This window comes from Euphorbia lathyris, chromosome 7, assembly GCF_963576675.1.
Source record: "Euphorbia lathyris chromosome 7, ddEupLath1.1, whole genome shotgun sequence".
In the NCBI taxonomy this organism is placed as follows: Eukaryota; Viridiplantae; Streptophyta; class Magnoliopsida; order Malpighiales; family Euphorbiaceae; genus Euphorbia; species Euphorbia lathyris.
Genome location: NC_088916.1, coordinates 49,329,075 through 49,352,852, shown reverse-complemented (window position 1 = coordinate 49,352,852; position 23,778 = coordinate 49,329,075). Strand labels below are relative to the sequence as shown.

Here is a 23,778-nt window from a genome sequence, read left to right as displayed (position 1 = left end):
TGAATCAATAATTGAGGAACGGCAATTGTGCCAATAATTGCATTCCTTGTGTTAAGGACTTTAGCAGGTTGAAACAGAATTTCACCTGTAGAAGTAGGAGGCAGTGTAGTCAAAGTAGGGTGAGCTGGGTCTGGTTTCTTCTTTAGTAAGGAGATATGGAAAACATTGTGGATTCGACAAGTGCTAGGTAATTGCAACCTATAAGCCACCTTGCCAATTCGTTCCAGAATTTTAAATGGACCATAGTATTTAGCTTGAAGTTTCATAGTTTGGCGCAGAGCAATCGATAATTGCCGATAAGGTTGCAATTTGAGGAACACAGAGTCTCCAACTGCAAATTCCCTGTCTGACCTCTTGGAATCTGCAAATTGCTTCATTCTGTTTTGAGCAGTAGATAGACAGTCCTTAATCTGGGTAGTGAGTTTATCTCGTTCCTGTAGGAGTTCTTCCACAGAAGCCACATTGGAAGAGTGGGAAGGTAGGATCGAAAGCTGGGGCTCAATTCCATACAGTGCTTTGAAAGGAGACATCTTCAAGGCACTGTGATAAGTAGAATTGTACCAAAACTCAGCCAAACTCATCCATTTATGCCATTGTTTAGGGTGTAGAAAACACATGCTTCTCAAGTAGTTCTCTAGACATTGGTTTAGTCTTTCGGACTGACCATCAGTCTGAGGGTGGTAAGCACTACTAAACTGCAAATGGGTACCTAACAACTTCATTAACTCCTTCCAGAACACCCCTGTAAATATTCTATCTCTATCTGAAATAATGGATCTAGGCATTCCATGTAACCTGAATATGTTGTCAAGAAAAACTTGAGCCACTTTAGCTGCATTGAAAGGATGAGATAGCCCAATGAAATGCCCTGCTTTTGAGAACCTATCCACCACCACTAATATAGTATCATAACCATAGGACTTAGGTTGAAGAAGTCCAGGATAAGCAGCATGGTCTGCCTTACACCTGAGGCAAGTATCACATGTAGAAACCCAAGCAGTAACTGAAGAGGACATATTAGGCCAATAGAAATGATACTGTAAGCGAGTGAGGGTTACCTTAATCCCTGAATGACCCCCCATAGGTGAGTTATGACAAACAGAGATTATTTGATCTCTGAGGGAAGTTGCAGAGCCTATGTAGAGCCTAGAGTGGTACCTCAAAAGGCTATTAGTGTACGTATAAGGAGGGTGAGAATTAGGCTGAATAGTTAATTCTTGAATTAGGGAGGAGGCTAGGGTATCAGTATGATAAGAAGCTTGGATATCTTTCATCCATAAAGGAACACTAAGAGATAAAGCAAGTATGTGTTGTGAAGTAGGCTCCTCATGTTGCCTTGAGAGTGCATCAACAACTTTGTTCTCAACCCTTTTCTTATACTGTATCGTATAATCAAGCCCCAACAGCTTGGATACCCCTTTATGCTGCAGATAAGTGTGGAGTTTCTGCTCCAATAGATGCTTAATACTTTCATGGTCAGTTCTAATCACAAAAACTGTATTTTCTAGGTAATGCCTCCAGGTTGTGCATGCTTGTAATATGGCCAATAATTCCCTCTCATAGGCTGACATAAAAATCAGGTAATGCAAGGATAGGGGCGGTGGTCATGAGTGTTTTGAGTTGGTTGAATGCTGATTCCGCCTCAGGGGTCCAACAAAAATTGTCTTTTTTAAGCATCTCAATCAATGGTCTACTGATAGTACCATACCCTTGTATAAAACGCCGGTAGTAGCCTGTTAAACCTAGAAACCCTTTTAAACTCTTAAGGGAAGTAGGGAAGGCCCAATTGACCATAGCTTCTATCTCTGCTGGGTCTGTTGCTACACCTGCTCCAGATATTACATGACCCAAATATGCTACAAAATGTACTCCAAAATCACATTTAGAGCCTTTAGCAAATAATTGGTGGAAAGAGAGTAATTGAAACACTATCTCAAGATGAATAAGATGTTCCTTCTCATTTGGACTATAGATGAGGATGTCATCGAAAAACACTAAGACAAATTTCCTCAGATAAGGTGCAAAGACTGTATTCATTAAGGATTGAAAAGTGGCTGGAGCATTGGTGAGGCCAAAAGGCATAACCAAGAATTCATAATGTCCTGTGTGGGTTCTAAAAGCAGTTTTAGGCACATCTCTGGTTTCATTCTAATTTGATGATAACCGGCTCTAAGGTCTATTTTAGAGAAAATGGTAGCCCCCTTCAGCTCATCTATTAGTTCCTGAATGACAGGAATAGGAAATTTATTTTTAATGGTTGCCTTATTTAGCTCTCTGTAGTCGACACAAAACCGCCAAGTACCTTCTTTTTTCTTAACTAAGAGGACTGGAGAGGCATAAGGACTTTGGCTGGGTTGTATGACACCATTTGTAAGCATGTCAGCCATGAGCTTCTCTATTTCATTTTTTTGATAGTGTGAATACCTATAAGGGCGAACGTTTATAGGATTTGTGGCTTGTTTTAAGGGAATTGCATGATCATGGGTTCTAGGAGGGGGTAACTGTGTAGGAGGAAGGAATATGTGTTGGTACTGCTCAATCAGGGCTTGATAGATTTTTGGGACAGTTGGTACATGTGTAGAAGTAATAAGTTCAGGGAAAACTTCAGAAACAGACATCAAGAGTAACCTAGATGTGACTCCTTTCCACCCTTTACTGACTAAGTGATTAATAGATTTAAGGGACATTACCTTGGTTGCCGTAGCCTCAGTGATTCCCTTCAGCTCCAATGACCTATTATCCTTTTGTATGATAAGCTTGTTCCCGTCAAAATCAAATGTGACTGGGGAATGATGTCTCATCCAATCCGTTCCCAAAATCAAATCATAATCTCCTAGTTCTAGAGATCTTACGGCAAAGCTGAACTTAGAGTTATGCATAGACCAAGTGAATTCTTCACATTTGGAACTCACAATAAGCTGTCTCCCATCAGACACTGTGACTTCTACAGGTTTCACCCTCAATAATCGTAAATTGGACTCTAGGGCCAGAGTGTGATCCACAAAGCTGTGGGTACTTCCACTGTCAATGAGGATCATGATAACCTTTTTATTCAAAACGCATTTCAATTTGAAAGTTCCATCTGCACTTCCCCCATCCAATGCATTTACAGACAGATTAATAGGTTCCATTAATTCCTGTTGCTCTTCTTGGTTCGGGTTCTCTTCAAGGTCATCAGGCTTCCTCTCCACTTCTTCAATCTCATTCTCAAGGTTGAGAGCATTCAACTTCTTAGTAGTACACCTGTGGCCTGGAAAATATTTTTCTCCACAAGTCCAGCAAGAACCAGGGACTCTCTTAACAGAAGGTGAATTTAAGTTTGGCTTAAGGTCGGTTGATTTAGGTACAATGGCTGTGGAATTAGGTGTTTGGGTGCTGGGTTTATAAACAGAAATGGGTGTAGGATTCCATGGTTTGGTGTATGGTTGTGGTTTGAAAACGGTTTTAGGTTTCACTGCTTCAATAAGATCCTTGATGTGAGTTTCCTTCAGCTTAGCCAATTTAATGGCAGAATAGATATCAATGGGTTTATCTGATCTCACTGCTGGTCTGATTTCAGGTTTAAGACCTGCAAGGAAGCTGCTAACATAGAAAGAAGGAATTATAGTCGGGAATTTCTTTTCCATTCTCAGCTTTATAGTTTCAAATTCCTCCTGGTAATTCAAAACTGTAGTGGTTTGTCTCAGGTTGGCCATCTCCTCCACCACATCCTTTGCCTCTGTATCCTGGAACCTTTGAGTGACTTCCTCTAAGAACTCTTCCCAGCTTGCTGTTGTATTTTCTTGGCTCCAATTCCTATACCATTTATCAGCCTTGCCTTGCAGGTAGAGCCCTGCTAAATCTCTCCTCTTATCAAGAGCAACTTCAAAAATCTGGAAGTATTTCTGGCATTTACTCACCCAATTTTCCACATCTGCTCCATCAAAGGTGGGTAAATCGCATTTTGGTAGTAATTTGTTAAAATATGGTGGTTTTGGAGGCTGGTCTAGAAGTTGATATAGTTGGGGTGTACTAAGAATTCCCTTGCCATTGTTAGCCGGAGAAGAAGAGGAGGATTGATTTGGATTGGTCTGAACCAACTTAGCAATGATAGAAACATTCTTACTAAGTTCTGCTAAAGTCTGTTGAGTAGCAATTTGCTCTTGACGAGCTTGGGCCTGAATCTGTCTTGCCTGAGCTTGCTCTTGACAGATTGCTTTCAGGCAATCATCCTGTGAGGTTTGGATCTCTAACAACTGGGTTTGAAGCATCTGTAACTGAGTTTCTGTGGACTCAGTTACCTGATCGAGTTGCATCTGCAACCCTTTGTACTGCTGATCATATTTTTCCATTGCGTCTTTCTGGGCTTTAACGGTTGCACGAGTTTTCTTTTCAGCGTTTGCTACCATACAGGGAAACTGGCCGGAAGATGGCTGTCTCTGATACCAATGTCAGAATTAGGGTTCTGGCAATAAAGAATTTAGGGTAGAAGAATAGAGAAGAGAAGAATTGAGAAGAATAGAGAAGAGAAGAGAAAAGAATTAGGAAGAAGAATTGTAGAAGAAAGTAAGGAATGATTCATTAACTTTTTGATAATTCTCCCGTACAAGGTGTAGCCCTATAAAGGAATAACAAAACGGTTTCTAGTACAGCTGTTACATCATTAGCTGTCACAACAGTCCAAAATAGAATTTGGGACCACTAACTTCTAATGCCTCACACAGCTGTTTAGGAAATTACCAAAAACATTACACAAATAACTAAAGTAATATTAAAACAACTCAACAACATAATAACAGAATTCTCCATAATTCACTCATAATATCCTTTTAGGTCCTTGAAGTTTGTGATCTTCTAACATACATGACAGATTCCTCTTGTTAGCAGCCACAAAAGTCATCCCAATGCTATCCCAAAAAGATTGATGAATAGCAGGCAAATCAACTAACGGCTCAGCAAGACAAAGAAAATTAGGCTTTTGCAAAGAATATAAATGGAAAAGATAATGTTGGGTATCCGAGTTGTTGATAGCCCTGCAGTTCCAATATAACACAGTCATGTAAAACGAGCAGGAGGCCTACTGGACCTCTTGGAATAGGTTTGTAAATTCTCTGGAAGATTCGAAGTGACCTTTGATTTTTTGTTCCTATTCCGAACCACAGTCTGCCGCTCGCCTTCACCCATTTCAGATTGATCAACCCAGGGCAAGGGCATGTCAAGCGGGGGCAGGGCAGCAACAACTCCCATAATTAAATTATTAGTACCCGACGGATCCAGACGAGGAAACATGTCTGCCACATGTTCCACCACATGACCTTGAGGATTGCCAGATAATATCCTCTCAGGCCCAGCCTTCATAGATGGAGCAATATCAGCAACAATTCTAGTGGTCACTTCACGGACTGGAATTACAGCCCGTTGTTTCTCAGGTCGTGGCTTGGCTGCACGAGCTCTAATGTCTGCGTCCTTAGTAGGGAGGCGCGATTCAAGAGGGGCAGGTTTCCTGTTCTTCCTGCAATCATAAGCCATGTGTCCTATGCAAGAATAAACTTTGCAAAAACTAGGAAGTCTTTCATAAACCACATCAATCCAAAATTTCTTATCATCCCGTTCAATTCCAAGTTGAGTAGGAAGATCCCTAGCTAAATTCACATCAAGTAACATACGAGCATAGTGGCCAAAATCACCCTCGATAGTAACCTTGTCAAGCCGAAGAAGACCCCTCAGACTTTTTGCAATATTTGACAGAATCTATACATCCCAGTATTCCCAAGGGAGTGAGTAAAGATGAACCCATATCTGAACATTCGTAGATTTTCTGCGTAGGGGTCAAAATCCGGCACCCAAGGCTGAAGACGGAAGGAACCAGGTTTGACATTGAGGATTCCCTTGCTTAAAACCAATTCCCGAGTCTCTTGAGAATGCAGTATAACATGGAAATATCCATGACCAATTGAGATTAACCTCCATGGTTCAGCCAGTCCCCAAATCGAATTCAGGACTCTCTTTAAATCCAACACCTTCCATGGGGCATCTCCTTTCGAGAGAACCAACCTTCCAATTAGCGAGTGAGAGCATAGAGCTATACGACAGTCAAAAGCTCCTTGCGAAATCCTAATGGATTTGATTCCGCCGATATCAGTTACCTGAGCACTGAGATAGGTTGCAGAAAAGAAATTTGGTCGGCGACATCAACACAAAATTGATGATGTTTTCATAATAGAATTCTCTTGCATTTTTAAATAGTAATTTATTAAATCCTTCCATTGATTATTGAAATCTTAAAGGATGTTTATAAAAAAAACACTTAGATGATGCACATAGTCGGTTAATCAGTCAATATATAAAATTTATCAGTCCATTAACCAACCCAACCGGTGCATTGGTTCTGTTAATTATATATGGGTTAACCTCACTTCGGTAGGTTGTCCTATATTTTTTTTTCTAAAAAAAATGCTTCAACAATTAAATTTAAATTTTGTAAATATTTTTAACTTAAACATTGAAAATAGATGCACATTTATATAAGGATATTATAATTCTATATATTTATATTAGTTATGTATAAATAATACATATTGCTTTAATTTTTTGTTTTATGTATTCATCAATTTTTTTTTTATATAAAAGTTGGGACTGAGCAGCCACATCATCTAGACATCCCAACTGAATTGACAACCTCGAAAACGGTAGGTGCAAACCCAGAATGTAATCATTAAAAAACTAATAGATTTTTTTTTTTTGAATTGCGTATGCTTGTTGAATTGTGTCTTTGTTTCTATGTGTATAATAATCCTTACTCAACAATGTCCTACCATCTCGTATAGTCTTGGCCCTCTCTCTGTATATATTTGTATTTGAAATATGTGGAGAATAGAGTAACCAGCTGTATATATTGGCAACATTGTAAGGTTTCTAATCTTACATTATCTCGATATCTATCACCTAGTCACCGTCTTAATTAAGCAATTATATGTACATAATATGGAAATTATATGAATGTCCTTATCGTATCTTATGAATAAGCTCTTAATCAATTGAACGATGCATATTTTATTTCCCACTAAACATTTATTTCAAAATCCAATAAATTAGATCAGACAAATCTTATCCTATATCATCCACATGGTAGTTTGCGACCACAATAGGGCTCCTGACAATGTGCTTTAGCTTAGAATCTACCCATCTAACTTCACCGTAAGCTTCTTGTTCCTCTGTCCTTTTTGGACCTTGAAGAACTAGCTTGTAAGTTAACTTCTGGTTCTTGGCTTTGAACTCCAACTTGTTTGGAACAACACTAACATTTAATCCCTTAATAGGAGTCCAACTCGCAGTATAAGTTGAAATTGCATCCCCCACATTGGTTACAGTCCTGTGAAATTCTTTGACAGTGGTCAAATTGGCTTCAGACTCTTCTCCGTTGAAGAAAGCAATAAAAGAGGGATAATTAATGTCCAATGAAGGGGATGAACAATCATTAGAAGACGATTTTGTGATAATTTGGATTTGGCTTTGGGTATAGTTTAATGCACACAGTATTTTGACATAGTCACTTGATTTCAAGTCATAGATAAGGCCAGGATTTAGTGCCTTGTTCGGATTTATATGACCGCTTCCCATATCTAACGGATTGGCAGGCCAGTTAAAGAGACCGAGATCTTTGATAGGCTCATTGTTGCGATCCATGGTATCGGCAGTGGTCATCATGGCGGATTTTATTGCAGCAGGACTCCAATCAGGATGTGCCTTCTTCAGAAGAGCTGCTACTCCTGCTATGTGTGGGCAAGCCATAGATGTCCCGGATATAATTTCAAAATTACTGAATATATTTCTACCATTGATAAATTCCACAGAACTATTTTCAGGCCAAGCAGCTAAGATTTGAGTACCAGGAGCCATAATATCAGGCTTCAACACTTCTGGGATAATGCGAGATGGTCCTCTTGAGCTGTATGCAGCAACACTTGGTGCTGCTGTATTTCTCACACTATTTCTCTTGAATTTTATGCTTACTTTTGGCGAAGTGCTGGCATTTATGTACTTCTTGAGCTTTTGCCCATTTTCAAAATCCAAGGCTATTGCTGGAAATTTGGAAGGGAAAAACAAATCAATCTCTGTAGAATTTGTAATGAACACACATCCAGTAACATTTGTTGCTGATTCCACAATAAGGAATTGGCTTTCGATTGAGACCTCAATCGTCTCTTCACATACTACAATAAACCCGGGGAATTCATCTATTCCAAAACATGCACCATTGATGAAAACTATTGGAAGTTTTCTGGAAGGAAAACTTAGTGGAAAGAGACCTTGGCCAGTGCTTGTTACTCCATCTCCTTGTTTCATAACAGCATTGAATTTTCGGTCTATAGTACTAGCAGCAACAGTTACAATCCAAGGTGCAGCATTCCTGATTGTCAAGCCGGAAGGCCCTCTATTCCCCGCAGAGCCTGCCACAACAATATTCCTCTCCACAGCTGAAAAAGTGGCCAACGCAACAGGGTCTTCGTAGAAAGGAACTCCAAATACGCTCAATGAGATGGACAAAACATCAACTTCATCAATAATTGCTTGATCAATTGCAGCAATTATGTCAGATGCAAAACCCCCTTCATCCCACAGGGCCTTATATACTGCTACATGTGAACGAGGAGCTGCTCCGCGGGCATTTCCCATGGCATAACCAAAGTAAGATGCTCTTTCCACGAAATTCCCTGCTGCGGTGCTCGATGTATGAGTCCCATGGCCGCTTGTATCACGGGGAGAGTTCATGGATATAGTGACATTAGGATTATCCGCAATCACTCCTTTGTTGAAGTACCTGGCTCCGATGAGTTTCTTGTTGCATAGTGAGGAATTGAATTGCGTTCCACTTTCACATTCTCCTGTCCATCTTTTCGGAATACTAGACATTCCTTTATCGCTGTAGCTCTCACTTTCCGGCCAAACACCTGTATCCACCACCCCAATAATCATACCTTCTCCAGAATTGGATGCCTTCCAAGCTCCGGATTTGGGATTGAGACCAAGAAATGAAGTTGAACGAGTTGTGTCAGCTTCAACTCGTACATCTTTGAAGGCAGAAATATAGCCAGGTGAAGCTTTTAAGATGTCAAGCTCAGTGGGAGTAAGACGAGCACTAAAACCGTTGATAGCATGAGTATATGTATAGAGAAGCTTAGAAGTTGTGAGTTTAGAGTCTGAGAAAACAGAGGAAAGAGTAGCCAAGTGCCAACTGTGCTGTGTAGAGAAGGCTTTGGGCATGGCAGATAAGTCCATGTGGACAATATAAGTGTCGGTTTGGGCTACTAGTGTAGGAATGGAGAGGGAGAAAGTAGTGGTAAGAGAAAGCCATACATACAAATGGATATTGTAATACATTACTTTGGCTGAAATGATATTTTGAGGCAATAGACTTGTTTTCTGTTTATATAGACAATGGGTTAAGTAGTTTTAGATCATTAATTGTATTTACTGCCACTTGCACATAGCAATTTTAATAATGAAAAGGACTAAGTTGGTAGCTAATTATGGAATATGTAAAGAAACTTGGTTGGTATGGCATGTGTCGTGTTCGAACTCAGTTGGTTCCTGGACAAAAAAAATAAATAAAAAAAAGTGGGACAAATAACAGTTGTTTGCGACGGTGACAGTAACAGGACAGAGAAAAGTCTTCAGTTCTTATCCATGGTAGCGGCCTCCCTCCAGCTTTTTATATGGTAGTCAAATTTGGAGGTTCTGTTCTTTCCGGACAAATAACACCTTTATATTTTATTTGTTATCTGTTTGTTATTTTTGGTTCCACAGTGTAAAAGTAAAAGCTTAATTTCGCTATCTGATAGTTCTGTCTAAATCACGTTTTATAGATTTTGATTGTTAGCAGTTAATATTACTAAATCATAAATCAAGATGCGATACCAACATTTTTTTTTTATAGATAAATGGCCGAATAATACTTTAAACCGATGGTAAAGCTCTTAACCTGTTGGTTGATAGCTTACTTATAACCCTAGAGATCATTGGTTTGAATCACATGGGTGGAGTGGGTTGAGAGTTTTCTTTTCTCTCTAATGTAATCTTTCTTTGTTTATGTAAGTGCATTGCGCATAACTTTAAAAAAAAAAATTTACTTGAAACCGAAAATAAACGATTATTGAGTAATGTGAACTTTTAAAATAAACATCAGATTAAAAGGGTGTTTGTTTCTTTACTTTTCAATGGTTTTTTTGTTTTTAATTCCTAAACAGAAGATATTGAGGTGTTTGGTTAGAAGTAAAATACAATTGCATTGCAGTTTAATGAACAACAACAAAACAATGTTTTTCTACTTAAATTCTAATTTGAGTAATTTTTTCTTATACATACCCTTCTAAAATAGAAGGTGAAAATAAAACTTGGGTGGTATCTTTGATCTGATACATGCTCTTTCTTTCTTTCAGGCTCATTCTTTTTCATGTTCTGCTTTGCTAATTAATGATGCGTTTTTTCGATTCTAAGGTAAGGCTCAATTCTTTTTCATTGGTGCTCTGCTGAGTTATTTTTTTCTATTAACGCTACTCTGCTTTGAATTAATGATGCCCTGCATCATCTCTCAATTTTTGACTTTCTATTTCTTTTCATCTTTAAACCATACTTAATAAAATACTAATAATAAATAACTTTCCTGCACATATAATTTTTACAAAGATAATACAACACTTACAACTTGCACTTACAATTTTTTTTTCCTTTTTTTCTTTTATATCCTTCATATACAACTTTATTATTTTATAACCTAATTTCCGTTAGGTTAGATCCGTATTTCAATTAAAAATTTTTTTTATAACCTAATATTATTTTATAAATAAAGATAATACAACACTTGTTTGCTTATTATTCCTATTTATTTTAAATTTTTGCCATTCATCTTTTAAGGTTATTAGTTTCATGATGTTAATTATATTGATTTGTATATTAAAAGCTAATATGTGCCAGTTTTGAGTCAACTCTTCTTTTATTATTCTATTTCCAATTGTATAGTTTCAGACATAGTTCGGTTGTTTTTAGTGTTAATCGATGTTCGTATTTGTAAATTATGGTTCAATCAAAGGTAAAAGATAGTATTTGTGAAACTTCGAGGGCCAAATCGAAGTTTAGATATCATCTTAGTCCTGAAATTGATAATATTTAACAAATTAATCCAAATATAATTAACTGTTTCATAAATTTTATACATTACTTTAATTCTTTAAATTTTGTACATTACTTTAATTCTACCATTAGCTTTTTTCTTTATCTCTCTCTTAAATCAGTTTAACTTGAAACTCCCTCACAAATATTATCCTTTTTATTCTCTTTGAATAAGATGTTGAGGAAGTGCTTAAATTTGTAGGTGGATAATGTTATATAGGGTGTAGAATAACCATTAAGGTAGTTTAAATGAATTTTGCTCTAACACATACTTTAGAGTCCCTATCTTCTAGATTTAAATTAAAATAGGTTTGTTTACATGATCACTTGTAGTAGTGAAATTTTATATCTTTAACATGCATGTTAATTCTTTAATTCATAGGTGGAATGAGTAAAAAAATGAAACTTTTCAAAGAAAGAAATGAGGTGATATAAAATTTAATGTTTTTCTTGATATATGTGTCCGAAGGACTGCTCTTGGTAAACGAAATGGAGGGGGATGGGGTAACAAAGGTTGGTGGTAGGTAGGAAATGAAATGAAAACTATGAGTCACTTATTGACTAAAGAACAGTGAGACATAAATAGGATTGGAACTCAATGGAAATTATGGAAAGATCTAAAGGAAAAAGAGACGTTTTAGGATGAGATCCTATTAAAGCACAATAGATACTCCTAATGACTGGTGGAATGAAAAGATATAAGTAAGTTGAGTATAATAATATTTAGTTCAATTATAAAATTTAAATAATTAGATAATTTACGAATAATTTTATTTCCACTTCTAATGTCTAGGAAAATGCAAGTTATGCTCCATTGCGTAAGAAAGGAATTGGATAAGATGTTTATGAAAAATATGAAATCTTATTCATGGATATTGTACCAACTGGTGAATATGCATATGCGTCATCTTCTGGAATTTTACCTAATGATACTAACGAGGATCCAATTTATAATAATGTGATTAATTTGGTTTGAAATAATGACTTAGAAGAAAATTTTGAAGATTATTTAGAAAGGATAATGAATCCAGATTATGTTTTAGGAGGTTCGTCCATTCAAATTATTGATGATACTACGAACTTTGATACTCAGCAAAACACGGGTAAACAAAAGAGAACAAGAATATTTACAAACAGTGTAACAAAGAAAAAAAAATGTGATAAAGAAAAAAAAAGTCTAGTACTGTAGAAGTTACATATGTTATGAGAGAATTAAAGGAAAGAATGTAAGCAAGTATTGAAAAGAAAAACATTACATTGCGTAATATATTTGGAGAACGGCCTGGTTATTCTATTATAGAGGTTTTGGATTATGTGTTGAGTTTGTCATAAATAAAAATTGGCACTGATATTCTTTTTTTTTTTTTGCGCGGATTTGTTTGCTGATAAATCGAATAGGAAAACGTACAAAGTAATGAAGAATAATAATCTAAAGGTTAAATGGTTTAAATATAAATATGGTTCGAAAAAGGAGTAAAATTGAGTGGTCAGAAACCTCGTTTCATGTCTTTTATATTTTTTTTTTATCTTTATTTAATGTTTTTTTTTTTTGCAATGATTGAAATTTTAATTAATTTGGATTTATGTTGTTTATTTTAATTATGAGTTTTTATATTTATATAATAAAGTTGTTTCTGAAATTAATTTTCTTTTTTTCTTCATAGATGTGGATGCTGTGCATAAATTTATTTTTGATGATGATAATGAAACTGATGATATTTGGAGAACAAAAATATATAGTGTTGAAATTCTATCTCAACATTATTTGAGATATATTAAAAAAGAACCATGTATTGACTCATTTCAAATAGGGATTGTATGGTTGTTGGACATAATGAAAGGCAATGAAATAAGATGTATTAATATGTTTAAAATGTATAAAAAGATATTGATAAATCTTTATCGTGATCTTGAAAAAAAAATCATGGATTAATTCAGTCAAATAGAAGGCAATGAAATAAGATGTATTAATATGTTTATATGTACTTGCTTAAGGAGTTTCAAATCGAGCGGTTCAAGAACGTTTTTAATACTCAGGTGAGACTGTTAGTAGAATTTTTCATGAAGTGTTAAAGGCAATGATACAATTCTTAACGGATTTGATAAAGCCTAAAGACAACACATTTTCCACAATACCTATTGAAATATTTAACGATGAGAGATATATTGACATATTTCAAGGTAACTATTTTTGCATATGTATTCTTAAATTTTTTTTATCATCATATTTTATGAACTATATATAATGAAATTTTAGGATTGTTTTGGATCAATTGATGAAACTGATGTACTAGCTTTTATAAAAGAAAAAGAGATCATACGATTTATTAGTAGAAAAGGAGTGCTAACACAAAATATTATGACTGTTTGTAGTTTTGACATGTTATTCACATTTATAATGGCTGGTTGGGAAGACACTGCTCATGATGCACGACTATTTCAATATGCTATTAATAAAAAGAAATAAATTATCCTAAGCCACCTTTAGATAATCATATTTCCTTTTCAGTTTTATATTTTGAATATGTATCAATATATTGTTTTATTTATTTTCTTAAGGATGTATGTAGGGAAATATTATTTGGTGGATGCTGGATATCCACAAATTGAAGTATATCTTGCACCCTATAAGGGAACAAGATATCATTTGCCTAATTTTCAATGTGGTGGTGGACCAAGAGTGTATAAAGAGATTTCCAATCGTTGGCATTCATCTCTTAGATGTTGTATTGAATGAACTTTTGGTGTTTGGAAGGCTATGTGGAGAATTTTACGAGCGATGCCTTAGTATGAATTTTCTACATAGAGATATTGTGATTGCTTCAATGACACTACATAATTATATTCGAAGAATTGCATTAGTAGATCCAGGATTTGAACGTTTAGATGCAAATCTCGATTTTGTGCCATACGATTCATTGAGTAATTCAGACGATATTGATACAAATGAAAATCGTGAGGAAACTGGAGCAACTTAGATGAATGATTTAAGAGATCAGATTGCTTCTAGACTATTTAGAGGCAAAAATTAATCTTCAAAAATGAACAAATACAATAGCATTTTATTATAAATTATTGTAATTTTTTTAATAATTTAATTTATTATTTTTTTTATTGTAACTTTTTTTTAATTATTTTTATTATTTTTATTAATTTTAGAATTAAATTTATATATTAATTTAAAACATGTCCATATTACTCATTTTACATACCAACAACAATATGCAATTGTAATTTTACCAAACATTAATAATTGGAATTGTTGAGGACTTTCTTAGTCGCTAGCTTCTACTTCTGAGTAGCACTGGATGTCTGAATCCGATGCGTTATACCTTATCAGGGGTCTTTCCCACTCACTTATTATATGCGGATGATATTCTTTTATTTTGCAGGGCTTCTGTGAATAATCTTGTTGTTATCAAGGAAGTCTTTGAGATGTATGGCTCTATTTCGGGTCAATGTGTTAACTGGAATAAGTCGGAGCTTTTCCTGGGTTCTTTTGTCACTGCTGGACGTGGGAATCATCTGGTCGGTATAATTGGAATTCATCGAGGGTAGATTCCTTTTAGTTATCTTGGTGTCCCATTATTTTTTGGCCGGCCAAAAACTCCACATTTAAATTGTTTGATGGACAGGGTCCTTGCCCATTTTACTAAATGGAAATGCAATTGTTTATCAATGGCTGGTAGAGTTGCCCTGGTAAATTCTGTTATCACTAGGAGCTTTATTCATTCTTTTATTATTTACAAGTGGCCTGCTACGTTGCTCCGCCGTATGACTAAAAGTATGCAGAATTTTGTATGGTTCGGTTCAATTCACTGTAGGAAGCTGGTAACGGTTTCTTGGAAAGTCTGTTGTCAAAATCTCAAAGATTGAGGGCTTGGCATCAAAGATTTGTTTCTTTTAAACAAGGCTCTAACTGGGAAGATGGCTTGGGGCTTAATTCAGGATAGCTCACTCTGTTTTAACTTGTTGAGAACCTGATTCTTAAACAAAGCGGGACAACCGCATCATTTGGTTTTGAACTCATCTGTTTGGGCTTCGGTTAAGGGCATTTATTTGAAAATTTTGCAACATTGTCTCTGGTGGATTGGTCAGAACTCGGTATTAAACTTTTGAAACGGGGGATGGATGTGTCCATCACTGGCTGCTCAGGTTGGGTTAACAGTTTGATAACAACATTCTTGTTCGGATTCGGTTGAAAATTGTCTAGATGTAGATAGTTGGAATAACCTGCATGTGCTTCCTTCAGACGTTGAGGGCAGGGTTCGACGCATTAAGCATGGAAAGGACACAGATGATAAATGCGTGTGGAAGCCTGCTATGAGTGGGGTTCTTATTGTTAAATTGTTGTATGTTTGGCTTAGGGATCCGGTTGATCAGCAATAATGGTGTTGTTTCCTTCGACATCCGTGCATTCCTCCTGCACATTTGTTGGTCGCATGGCGTGCCTATCTCGGTTATTTGCCTACTCACGATAAGCTGAGATTACGTGGATGTTTTATTGTCTCGCGCTGCACCTTATGTTTGTATGATGTGGAATCAATTGAACATCTTTTCGTCACTTGTCCGTTTGCTAGAATTATCTAGCAAGGTATTAGCTCATTGTTTGGACGCCAGATCAACACAAGCTCGACACTTAAAGCTCTCATAAGTGATGCCATAGTTCAGCGCTTTAGCTCTCAAATTTCTAAATTATGGGCAGCTGCAATTGGAAATTCTATTTGGGCATTGTGGATTACTCGGAATAGATGTATTTTTGAGGATGAAAAACCGGGAACAATAATGGTTTTAAGACGCATTTGGAGAGCCTTGAGAGAATCTTCTCACACGGGCCGAGGTACTACATGGAATTCGTTAGTGGAAACACAAATTTTGGGAGAGCTCGGGATTCCTAAAAGGCTTGCTAAAGGGCCACGAATCATCCCGATTGTTTGGCATCTTCCTCCGAGGGACTGGACGAAGATTAACACTGATGCCTCTGTATCGGGTTCCCCTGGATCGTCCGAGTACGGAGGAATTTTTCGCTCAAGTACTAGTTTGTGTCCGGGAGCATTTGCTTTTCCAATCACCAGTTCGTTTGCCTTCCTTGCTGAGCTGTCTGCGACTGTGCATGCTATTGATTTGTCTTATAACAAAGGTTGGCGAAAGATTTGGATTGAAAGCGACTCTATGTATGTAGTGCAGATGTTGAAAACCAAATCTACATCGGTTCCTTGGGTAATTAGACAGAATTGGTTAAATTGTTTGACATAGGTTGAAGCTATGAACAGTGTTATTTCTCATATTTTTCGCGAAGGCAATCAGGTTGCTGACTCGCTTGCAAACTTTGGACGGACGACTTTTAGTTTTACGTGGTGGGATGATATTCCGGCCTTCTATGAATCGGCTTTTCTTCACAATAGGGGAGGACGGTGCTCTTACCGTTTCTCTTGATCATGATCTGTATTTTTATTCTTTCATTCTTATGTATTCAGATGTTTTATTTTTTCTTTTAATAATATTGGTTCGGGGGTCATGGGGTTGAGGTCAGGGGTGCCAGCATAGCTGGGATGTCCGTCTTCGGCTCCTCCTTGATAACCAGCCTTTAATAAAAAAAACAGCAAACAACAACAGCAAACATCAAACAACAACGACAAACATCAAACAACAACAGCAAACAGGAAACATGAACATGTGAAACAAACAGGCCATAAGGCTCTGTTCTTTTTTACTGGAAAAAACTGAACTAAACAAAAATGAATTCTACTGAAACTGAAATAATAATATAATTCCTTAAAAATAGCAATAATTAAAATAAAAAGCTTATAAAAATAATAATGGTTCTAAAAACAACAACAACAACAATATTATAATATGTAATGATAAATTAATGAACTGATTACTGAACTGGATGCTACTGAATTGAATCGATTGATACTGAAATTAAGTAACAAAGAACGTGGCCTAACTAGGAGTGGTTTGGGGGATCAAAACAGTAATGTGAACTTTTAATTTTTTTTTTCTATTTTCTTTAGGGAAAAATTGCCAATTCATTATTTTCTAATTTCCTACATTATGGTAAATCTATATTTTCTGTCAAAACTAGGTTCTAAATTAATACAGTAAGAATGAGGTAAGAAGAATTTAGAAAGAAGAAAGAAAGATGGGAGGAAAATAATACTGTAATTCATTGATCCTTTTGCCTGATGTAAAGTGTGGCCTTTATACAACTTTTGCGGTACAATGCTGACTTTGTTAATAAAACGATGAGGTCACAAACGGTTACCGTTATCAGCTGGCGTAACAACTTCCAACAAACTAGGAAATTGACAAAATAGCATAATAACAACTATTCTACTAGAATAAGGAAATAACTCATTTAATCAACATAATAACTAATACACAGTTCACTATTCAGAACCTGGTAAATATTAGTATTAGTCATTCTTTCTAACATACGTTACAATTCCTCCCCCTTTAGCGCATTCTTATCCCCAAGAATGGTAGAAAATCGGAAACTGTTGAGAAATATGTTGCTCGTCTTCCCATGTGGTATCCACATTAGAAAACCCGTCCTACTTAATCAAAAGTTGTGGAATGAAGGTAGTACCAATGATCACATTCCTTGTGTTAAGAACTTTAAGAGGCTTGAGTTCCCAAATGTCATCAACTAGAGGGGGCAATGTAGTCAAAACTGGAACAAGCGTACTAAGTTTCTTTTTTAGGTGAGAAATATGAAATACTGGGTGAATGCGATAATTGGCAGTGAGCTGCAACTTGTAAGCTACTTTGCCAATGTGTTCTATGATAGGATAAAGCCCATAGTATTTTGCAGATAATTTGAGGGAGCTCTTAGAGACCACAATAGTCCGCATATAAGGCGGTAGCTTCAGGAATACTAAGTCTCCCACTTTAAATTCCCTATCAGAATTCTTATTGTCAACATGTTGCTTCGTGCGATTCTGGGCAGTGGTCAAATACTCCTTGATTGTAGAATTCATCTACTCTATGTCTTAGTAGCAATTCCTCAACTACAGCCACTAAAGTAGTTGTACTAGAAAGAATAGGTAACTTAGGAACCACCCCTATACAGAGCCTGAAAGGGGCTCATCTTTAGAGCACTGTGGTAACTGGTATTATACCAGTACTCTGTTAAGCTCAGTCAATTAGCCCACTTTTTAGGTGTAAGGAAGCACATACACCTTAAATAGCCTTAAAGGCACTAGTTCAATTGTTCAGACTGTTCGTTAGACTGAGGTGATAAGCACTCGTATAATGCAGGCTGGTGCCCAATAATTTCATAAACTCTTTCCAAAAAAAGCCTATAAATTTTTTATCCCTATGAATGACAATAGATTGAGGCATGCCATGTAGTTTGAAAACCTGATCCATGAAGGCCTTAACAATCGTTGCAGCTGTGAAAGCGTGGGCCAAAGGAATGAAATGGCCTCTTTTTGAATACCTATCAACCACCACTAAAATGGTATCAAATCCATTAGACTTAGGGAGCTTTTTAATAAAGTCCATAGCAATATCTTGTCAGGCACCTTATGGGATAGGAATGGGCTGAAGTAACCCTAGATAAGCTGCATGGTTAGCTTTGCAGTGCTGATAAGTGTCACAGTTGGCCACCCATTGTATGACATCTTGATGGAACTTAGGCTATTAAAAACTTTGTTGAAGTCTGGTGAGTGTAGCTTTGATTCATGAGTGACCCCAAAAGAAGAATTATGACAGACCTACAAAATTTTGGACTTTAGATTAGTTGTTGTACCAATGTAGAGGCGATGCTTAAACTTCAGAATGCCATCATGGAGTGTATATCTAGAATCATTGGTAGGTTGAACTGTAAGCTTATTAATAAGAGTAGAGGCAATAAGGTCACCAACATAAGAAGCTTGAACTTCCTCTAACCAATTGGGAATTACCACAGACAAGGCCATTAAGCGAGTTGTATCCTCATGCTGTCGAGAAAGGGCATATGCAATCCTATTTTCTATGTCTTTCTTATATTGTATCGTGTATTCCAAACCCAGCAACTTGGACACGCCTTTTTGTTGTAAGTAGGTATGGAGTTTTTGCTCTAGAAGATGCTTTATGCTCTCTGATCGGTCTTAATCATAAAAGGAGAACTCTCTAGGTAATGCATCCATGTGGTGCAAGCTTGGATGATGGCTAAGAGCTCTCTCTCATAGGTAGAAAGTTGTTGGTTCCTAGGGCTTAATGACTTAGATAGAAAACAGATAGGCCGGCCCTTGTTGCATCAATACTGCCCCTATACCTGAGCTACTTGCATCACACTCCAGCACAAATTGCTTGGTGAAATCTGGGAGTGCCAACACTGGTGCTGTAGTCATGAGCTTCTTTAAGGAGAGAAAAGCCTCAGTTGCAGCAAGTGTCCAACATAACTTATCTTTCTTTAGTAACTCTTTTAATGGCTTGTTGATGTTGCCATACCCCTGAATGAACCTTCAGTAATAGCTAGTAAGGCCTAAAAATCCCCTTTAAACCCTTCAAAGTATTTGGTAAGGGCCAGTCAAGCATAGCTAAAATTTTGGTTGGGTTTGTGGCCACTCCCACCCGGGCAGAGCGCAGCCACCCAGAGCGGAGAGGGGATTGGTCCAGGGCCAAGGAGGTCCATTACGCCACTTAACATCAGCCACGCCGATATACGCAACAGGTCCCGATCGGTGAGAAGGGCAAGACCCGATCAGAGAAGGAGTATTGCAAGTATCACAGGTCCTCCGGACATTCTACAGACAACTGTTTTCAGCTATAGAAGTAAGTCGAGCGAATCATGGAGCAGGGGGCGCCGCCCAGGTCGAGCAGACAAAGGGAGCAAAGCCCGAAGCAGCGGGAGACGGGGCGGGCAGAGGAATCAAAGAAACCAAGATACCAAGGAGAGATACACGTGATCAGGGAGGGAGCACCGGCACTCCCCGCACGGCCCGACGGCTCCCGAAAGAGAAAGGCGAGCGGGAAGACATTGACACTGCAACCCCCACTCCGGACTAGTCACTCGAAAGCACTTGTGGTCACCGTGAGCATAGCAGGTTTCAAAACTCATCGTGTACTGATTAACACCGGGAGTTCGGTGAATCTGCTCACGTGGACGGCCCTCCGCGCTATGAAAAATACTCACACTGCCCTCTGGGCGGGGACTTTCCCTTTGGTCGGGCTGTCAGAGATCGAGGTGCCAGTAAAAGGAGTCATTTCACTACCAACAAGTTTGGCCGAAGAGGTTGAGAAGACCGAGCAAGCCGTGGAATGGGTTGTGGTCGACATCCCCCTGGCTTACAATGCCATTATCGGGAGGCCGCTCCTCGTCGCCCTGAGGGCCACGGTGGATATCTCCGAGTTATGCCTGATGATTCCCTCCCCTCGTGGAAAGATCACCATCCAAGGGGACCGATTATTGGCCAAAAAGCTGCAGTGGGAGGCGACTCAACCTCGAGCAACGCTCTACCTGGAGGACGGGCTGATGGACGTAAGGGGATACAATCCCGTACCTATTGAGCCTGTCGGGGATTGTATCCTCGGAGACGGCATGATAGTAAAGATGGGAACGAAGCTCACTTCCCCGATAGCCGAGGAGATCAAGACCGTTTTGGAAGAGCATTCAGATGTGTTCGCCTGGCGCACCGAGGACATCACAAGGGTCGCACCTGAAAGCGCAATGCACAAGCTGAATATCGACCCAGCCGTCGAGCCCATCAAGCAAAAGATGAGAGTGCAAGCTAAAGATAAGCAGGCGGCAGTCAAGCAAGAGATCGACAAGCTCCTAGCTGTAAAATTTATCCGTGAGGTGAACTATCCGGACTGGCTTTCTAATGTTGTACTTGTAAAGAAAGCCAGCGGAAAGTACCGTATGTGTGTAGATTTCACCAATGTCAATAAAGCCTGCCCCAAAGATTCTTATCCGCTGCCTAGCATAGATCAACTCCTTGATCTAACGGCTGGTCGAAAGATTTTGTCACAATTCGATGCCATCGCAGGTTTCCAGCAGATCCCTTTGGACCCCGACGACGCCGAGAAGACCTCCTTCATCACACACGAAGGAACATATTGCTATAATGTCATGCCTTTCGGTTTAAAAAACGCCGGGGCCACATACCAGCGATTGGTGGATAAGATGTTCGCTCACCTCATCGGGAAAACCGTGCAAGTCTATATTGACGATATGGTGGTCCTAAGCTCTGAAGAGGCCGACCATTCGCGAGATTTAGCGGCAGTACTCAAGATCTTCAGAGCCTATAACCTCAAGCTCAACCTGGAGAAGTGTTTTTTCGGAATTCGCAGCGGAAAGTTCTTGGGATGCGTAGTATCGGAAAAGGGCATCGAGCCTAACCCCGCAAAAATAGAGGCCATTTTAGCAATGGAGCCGCCACGCGACCTGCAAGGCGTGCAGAGGCTCAATGGAAGGATCATCGCTTTGGGACGTTTCATCTCCTGCTCGGCTCAGCGGTGTCTCCCGTTCTATAAAGCGATGAAGAAGGAGCACCCCTTTAGGTGGTCGACTGACTGCCAGGCCGCATTCAGCGCCATAAAAACTTTCCTCGCAGCTCCCCCCTACTCTCGGCGCCAAAACCTGAGCGGGATATTCACTTGTATTTCACTATTTCAGACGAAACTGTAGCCGTCGTTTTAACTCAGGAGGAAGGGGCGGAGCTCTTCCCAATATATTTCATGAGTAGAGTGCTGAAGGGAGCTGAAATCAGGTACTCCGAGGTGGAGAAAGCTTTATTCGCCATCACTCAAGCCTCGGAGCGCCTGAGACCATATTTTCAAGCACACACAGTCATTGTCAAGACGAATTATCCACTGAGGAGGGCCGTGCAGAGACCAGAACGACAATCACTCTCCCAGTTCGACATCCGTTTTGAGCCAAGAACGACAATCAAAGCTCAGGCACTATCCGATTTCATAGTCGAATTCTCCGGCCGCGCAAACACCAAGCTTACAACACCGTCTCATTCGGATGACGTCTAGACTATGAGCGTTGACGGGTCATGTGCCCCGGGGCGGGCAGGGGCCGGGGTAGCAATTCAAGGGCCCGGTAACCTTCATTTGCGATATGCCATTCGACTAAATTTCCCGACTACCAACAATTGAGCCGAATATGAGGCCCTCATCGCAGCCCTCCGGCTATCAAAGGCAATGGTCACGGGAACTGTGACAATATGCTCTGACTCGAAGTTAGTAGTCAGCCATGTCAGCGGAGCTTATCAAGCAAAGGCCCCCGTAATGAGTCAATATTTGACCCTCGCCACATCTCTGATCAACGATGTGAAGAGCAAAGGTGTAACTCTGGACCTGGTGTTGGTTCCGCGAGAAGAAAACGAGGAGGCTGACGCTATCGCTGCTCTTGCAGCAGGGGAACAATCTAGCGACCCGCTCACCTGGATTGAGAGTGCAGGCCCCCCGGCTTTTCAAACTCAGACTCTATTACTGATTGGATCCGCGGAGTCCACGCAAGGAGGTTGGAGAGGCCCGATTATCGAGTACCTTCAGGACGGGACTCTTCCGGCAGATCGGGCGGTGGCGTCACTAATCGTCCGATGTTCTTGGCGTTATGCATTACAGAATGGCTTGCTCTACCGCAAATCGGCCACACACCCCTGGTTGCGTTGTATATCTGAGACAGAAGGAGATCAGTGCCTGAAGGAAATTCACCAAGGTGTCTGCGGCTCGCATCAAGGAGCCCGAAAAATTGCAAGGAAGGCCCGGCTCTAGGGATTCTACTGGCAGACAATGGACTCCGACGCAACACGTTTGGTCCGCAGTTGTCAGGCTTGTCAACTACACGCCAATATTCATCGCACCCTAGCGGCACCATTTAAGGGTAGCATCACTCCATGGCCTTTCGCAGTATGGGGCATTGACCTGCTCGGCCCTTTCCCAATGGCTTCAGCGCAAAAACGTTTCGTGGTCGTGGCGGTCGATCATTTCACCAAATGGATTGAGGCTGAAGCACTAGCCAAGATAACTGCTAGCAACGTCATCAATTTCCTCAAGCGCGCTATCGTATACCGCTTTGGGGTCCCCCATTCGTTCATTACCGATAACGGGAAACAATTCGACTGCGGCCAGTTTCGCGATTTTTGCGCAGACTGGGGAATCAAGGCCCGATACACATCGGTAGCTCACCCTCAGAGCAACGGCCTAACAGAAGTAAGCAACCGCACGCTCCTTCGAGGGATCAAAGCGCGATTAACCGATCAGGGCAGGGGATGGCCCGATCACATTGCGGCAATCTTATGGTCATACCGAACCACCCCGCACACTGGGACTGGGCGCACCCCTTTTTTTCTCACTTACGGGTCAGAGGCGATGGCACCATCGGAAGTCATTCTCCGCTCCCCTCGACAGGTAGATTACGAAGAGTGCGACAATAATGCAGAGCTGCAGGAAGCCAGTGACAGACTTAAAGAAGAGCGCCTTAATGCCCTGTTGCACATTACGAGCCATAAGCAGAATATGGCGCGATATCATGATCGAAGGGTTCACCCACGCATGTTTCAGGTCGGAGACCTGGTGCTCCGAGACGCTGCAACTGCACAGTCCCCTTTGGCACAAGGAAAGCTCGGCCAATCGTGGGAGGGTCCATACAAGATCGACACTGTCCTCCATAATGGAGCTTATAGAATT

General features: G+C 39.4%; 1 protein-coding gene across 1 annotated transcript; it reads right to left on the bottom strand.

Annotated features, from left to right (window-relative positions):
• Window positions 1-6,913: 6,913 nt before the first annotated feature.
• LOC136235828 (subtilisin-like protease SBT3) lies at window positions 6,914-9,387 on the bottom strand. The gene has a single exon (XM_066025877.1). It carries the CDS (start codon window positions 9,358-9,360, stop codon window positions 7,087-7,089), a length of 2,274 nt encoding a protein of 757 aa, XP_065881949.1. The 5' UTR covers window positions 9,361-9,387; the 3' UTR covers window positions 6,914-7,086.
• Window positions 9,388-23,778: the final 14,391 nt, after the last annotated feature.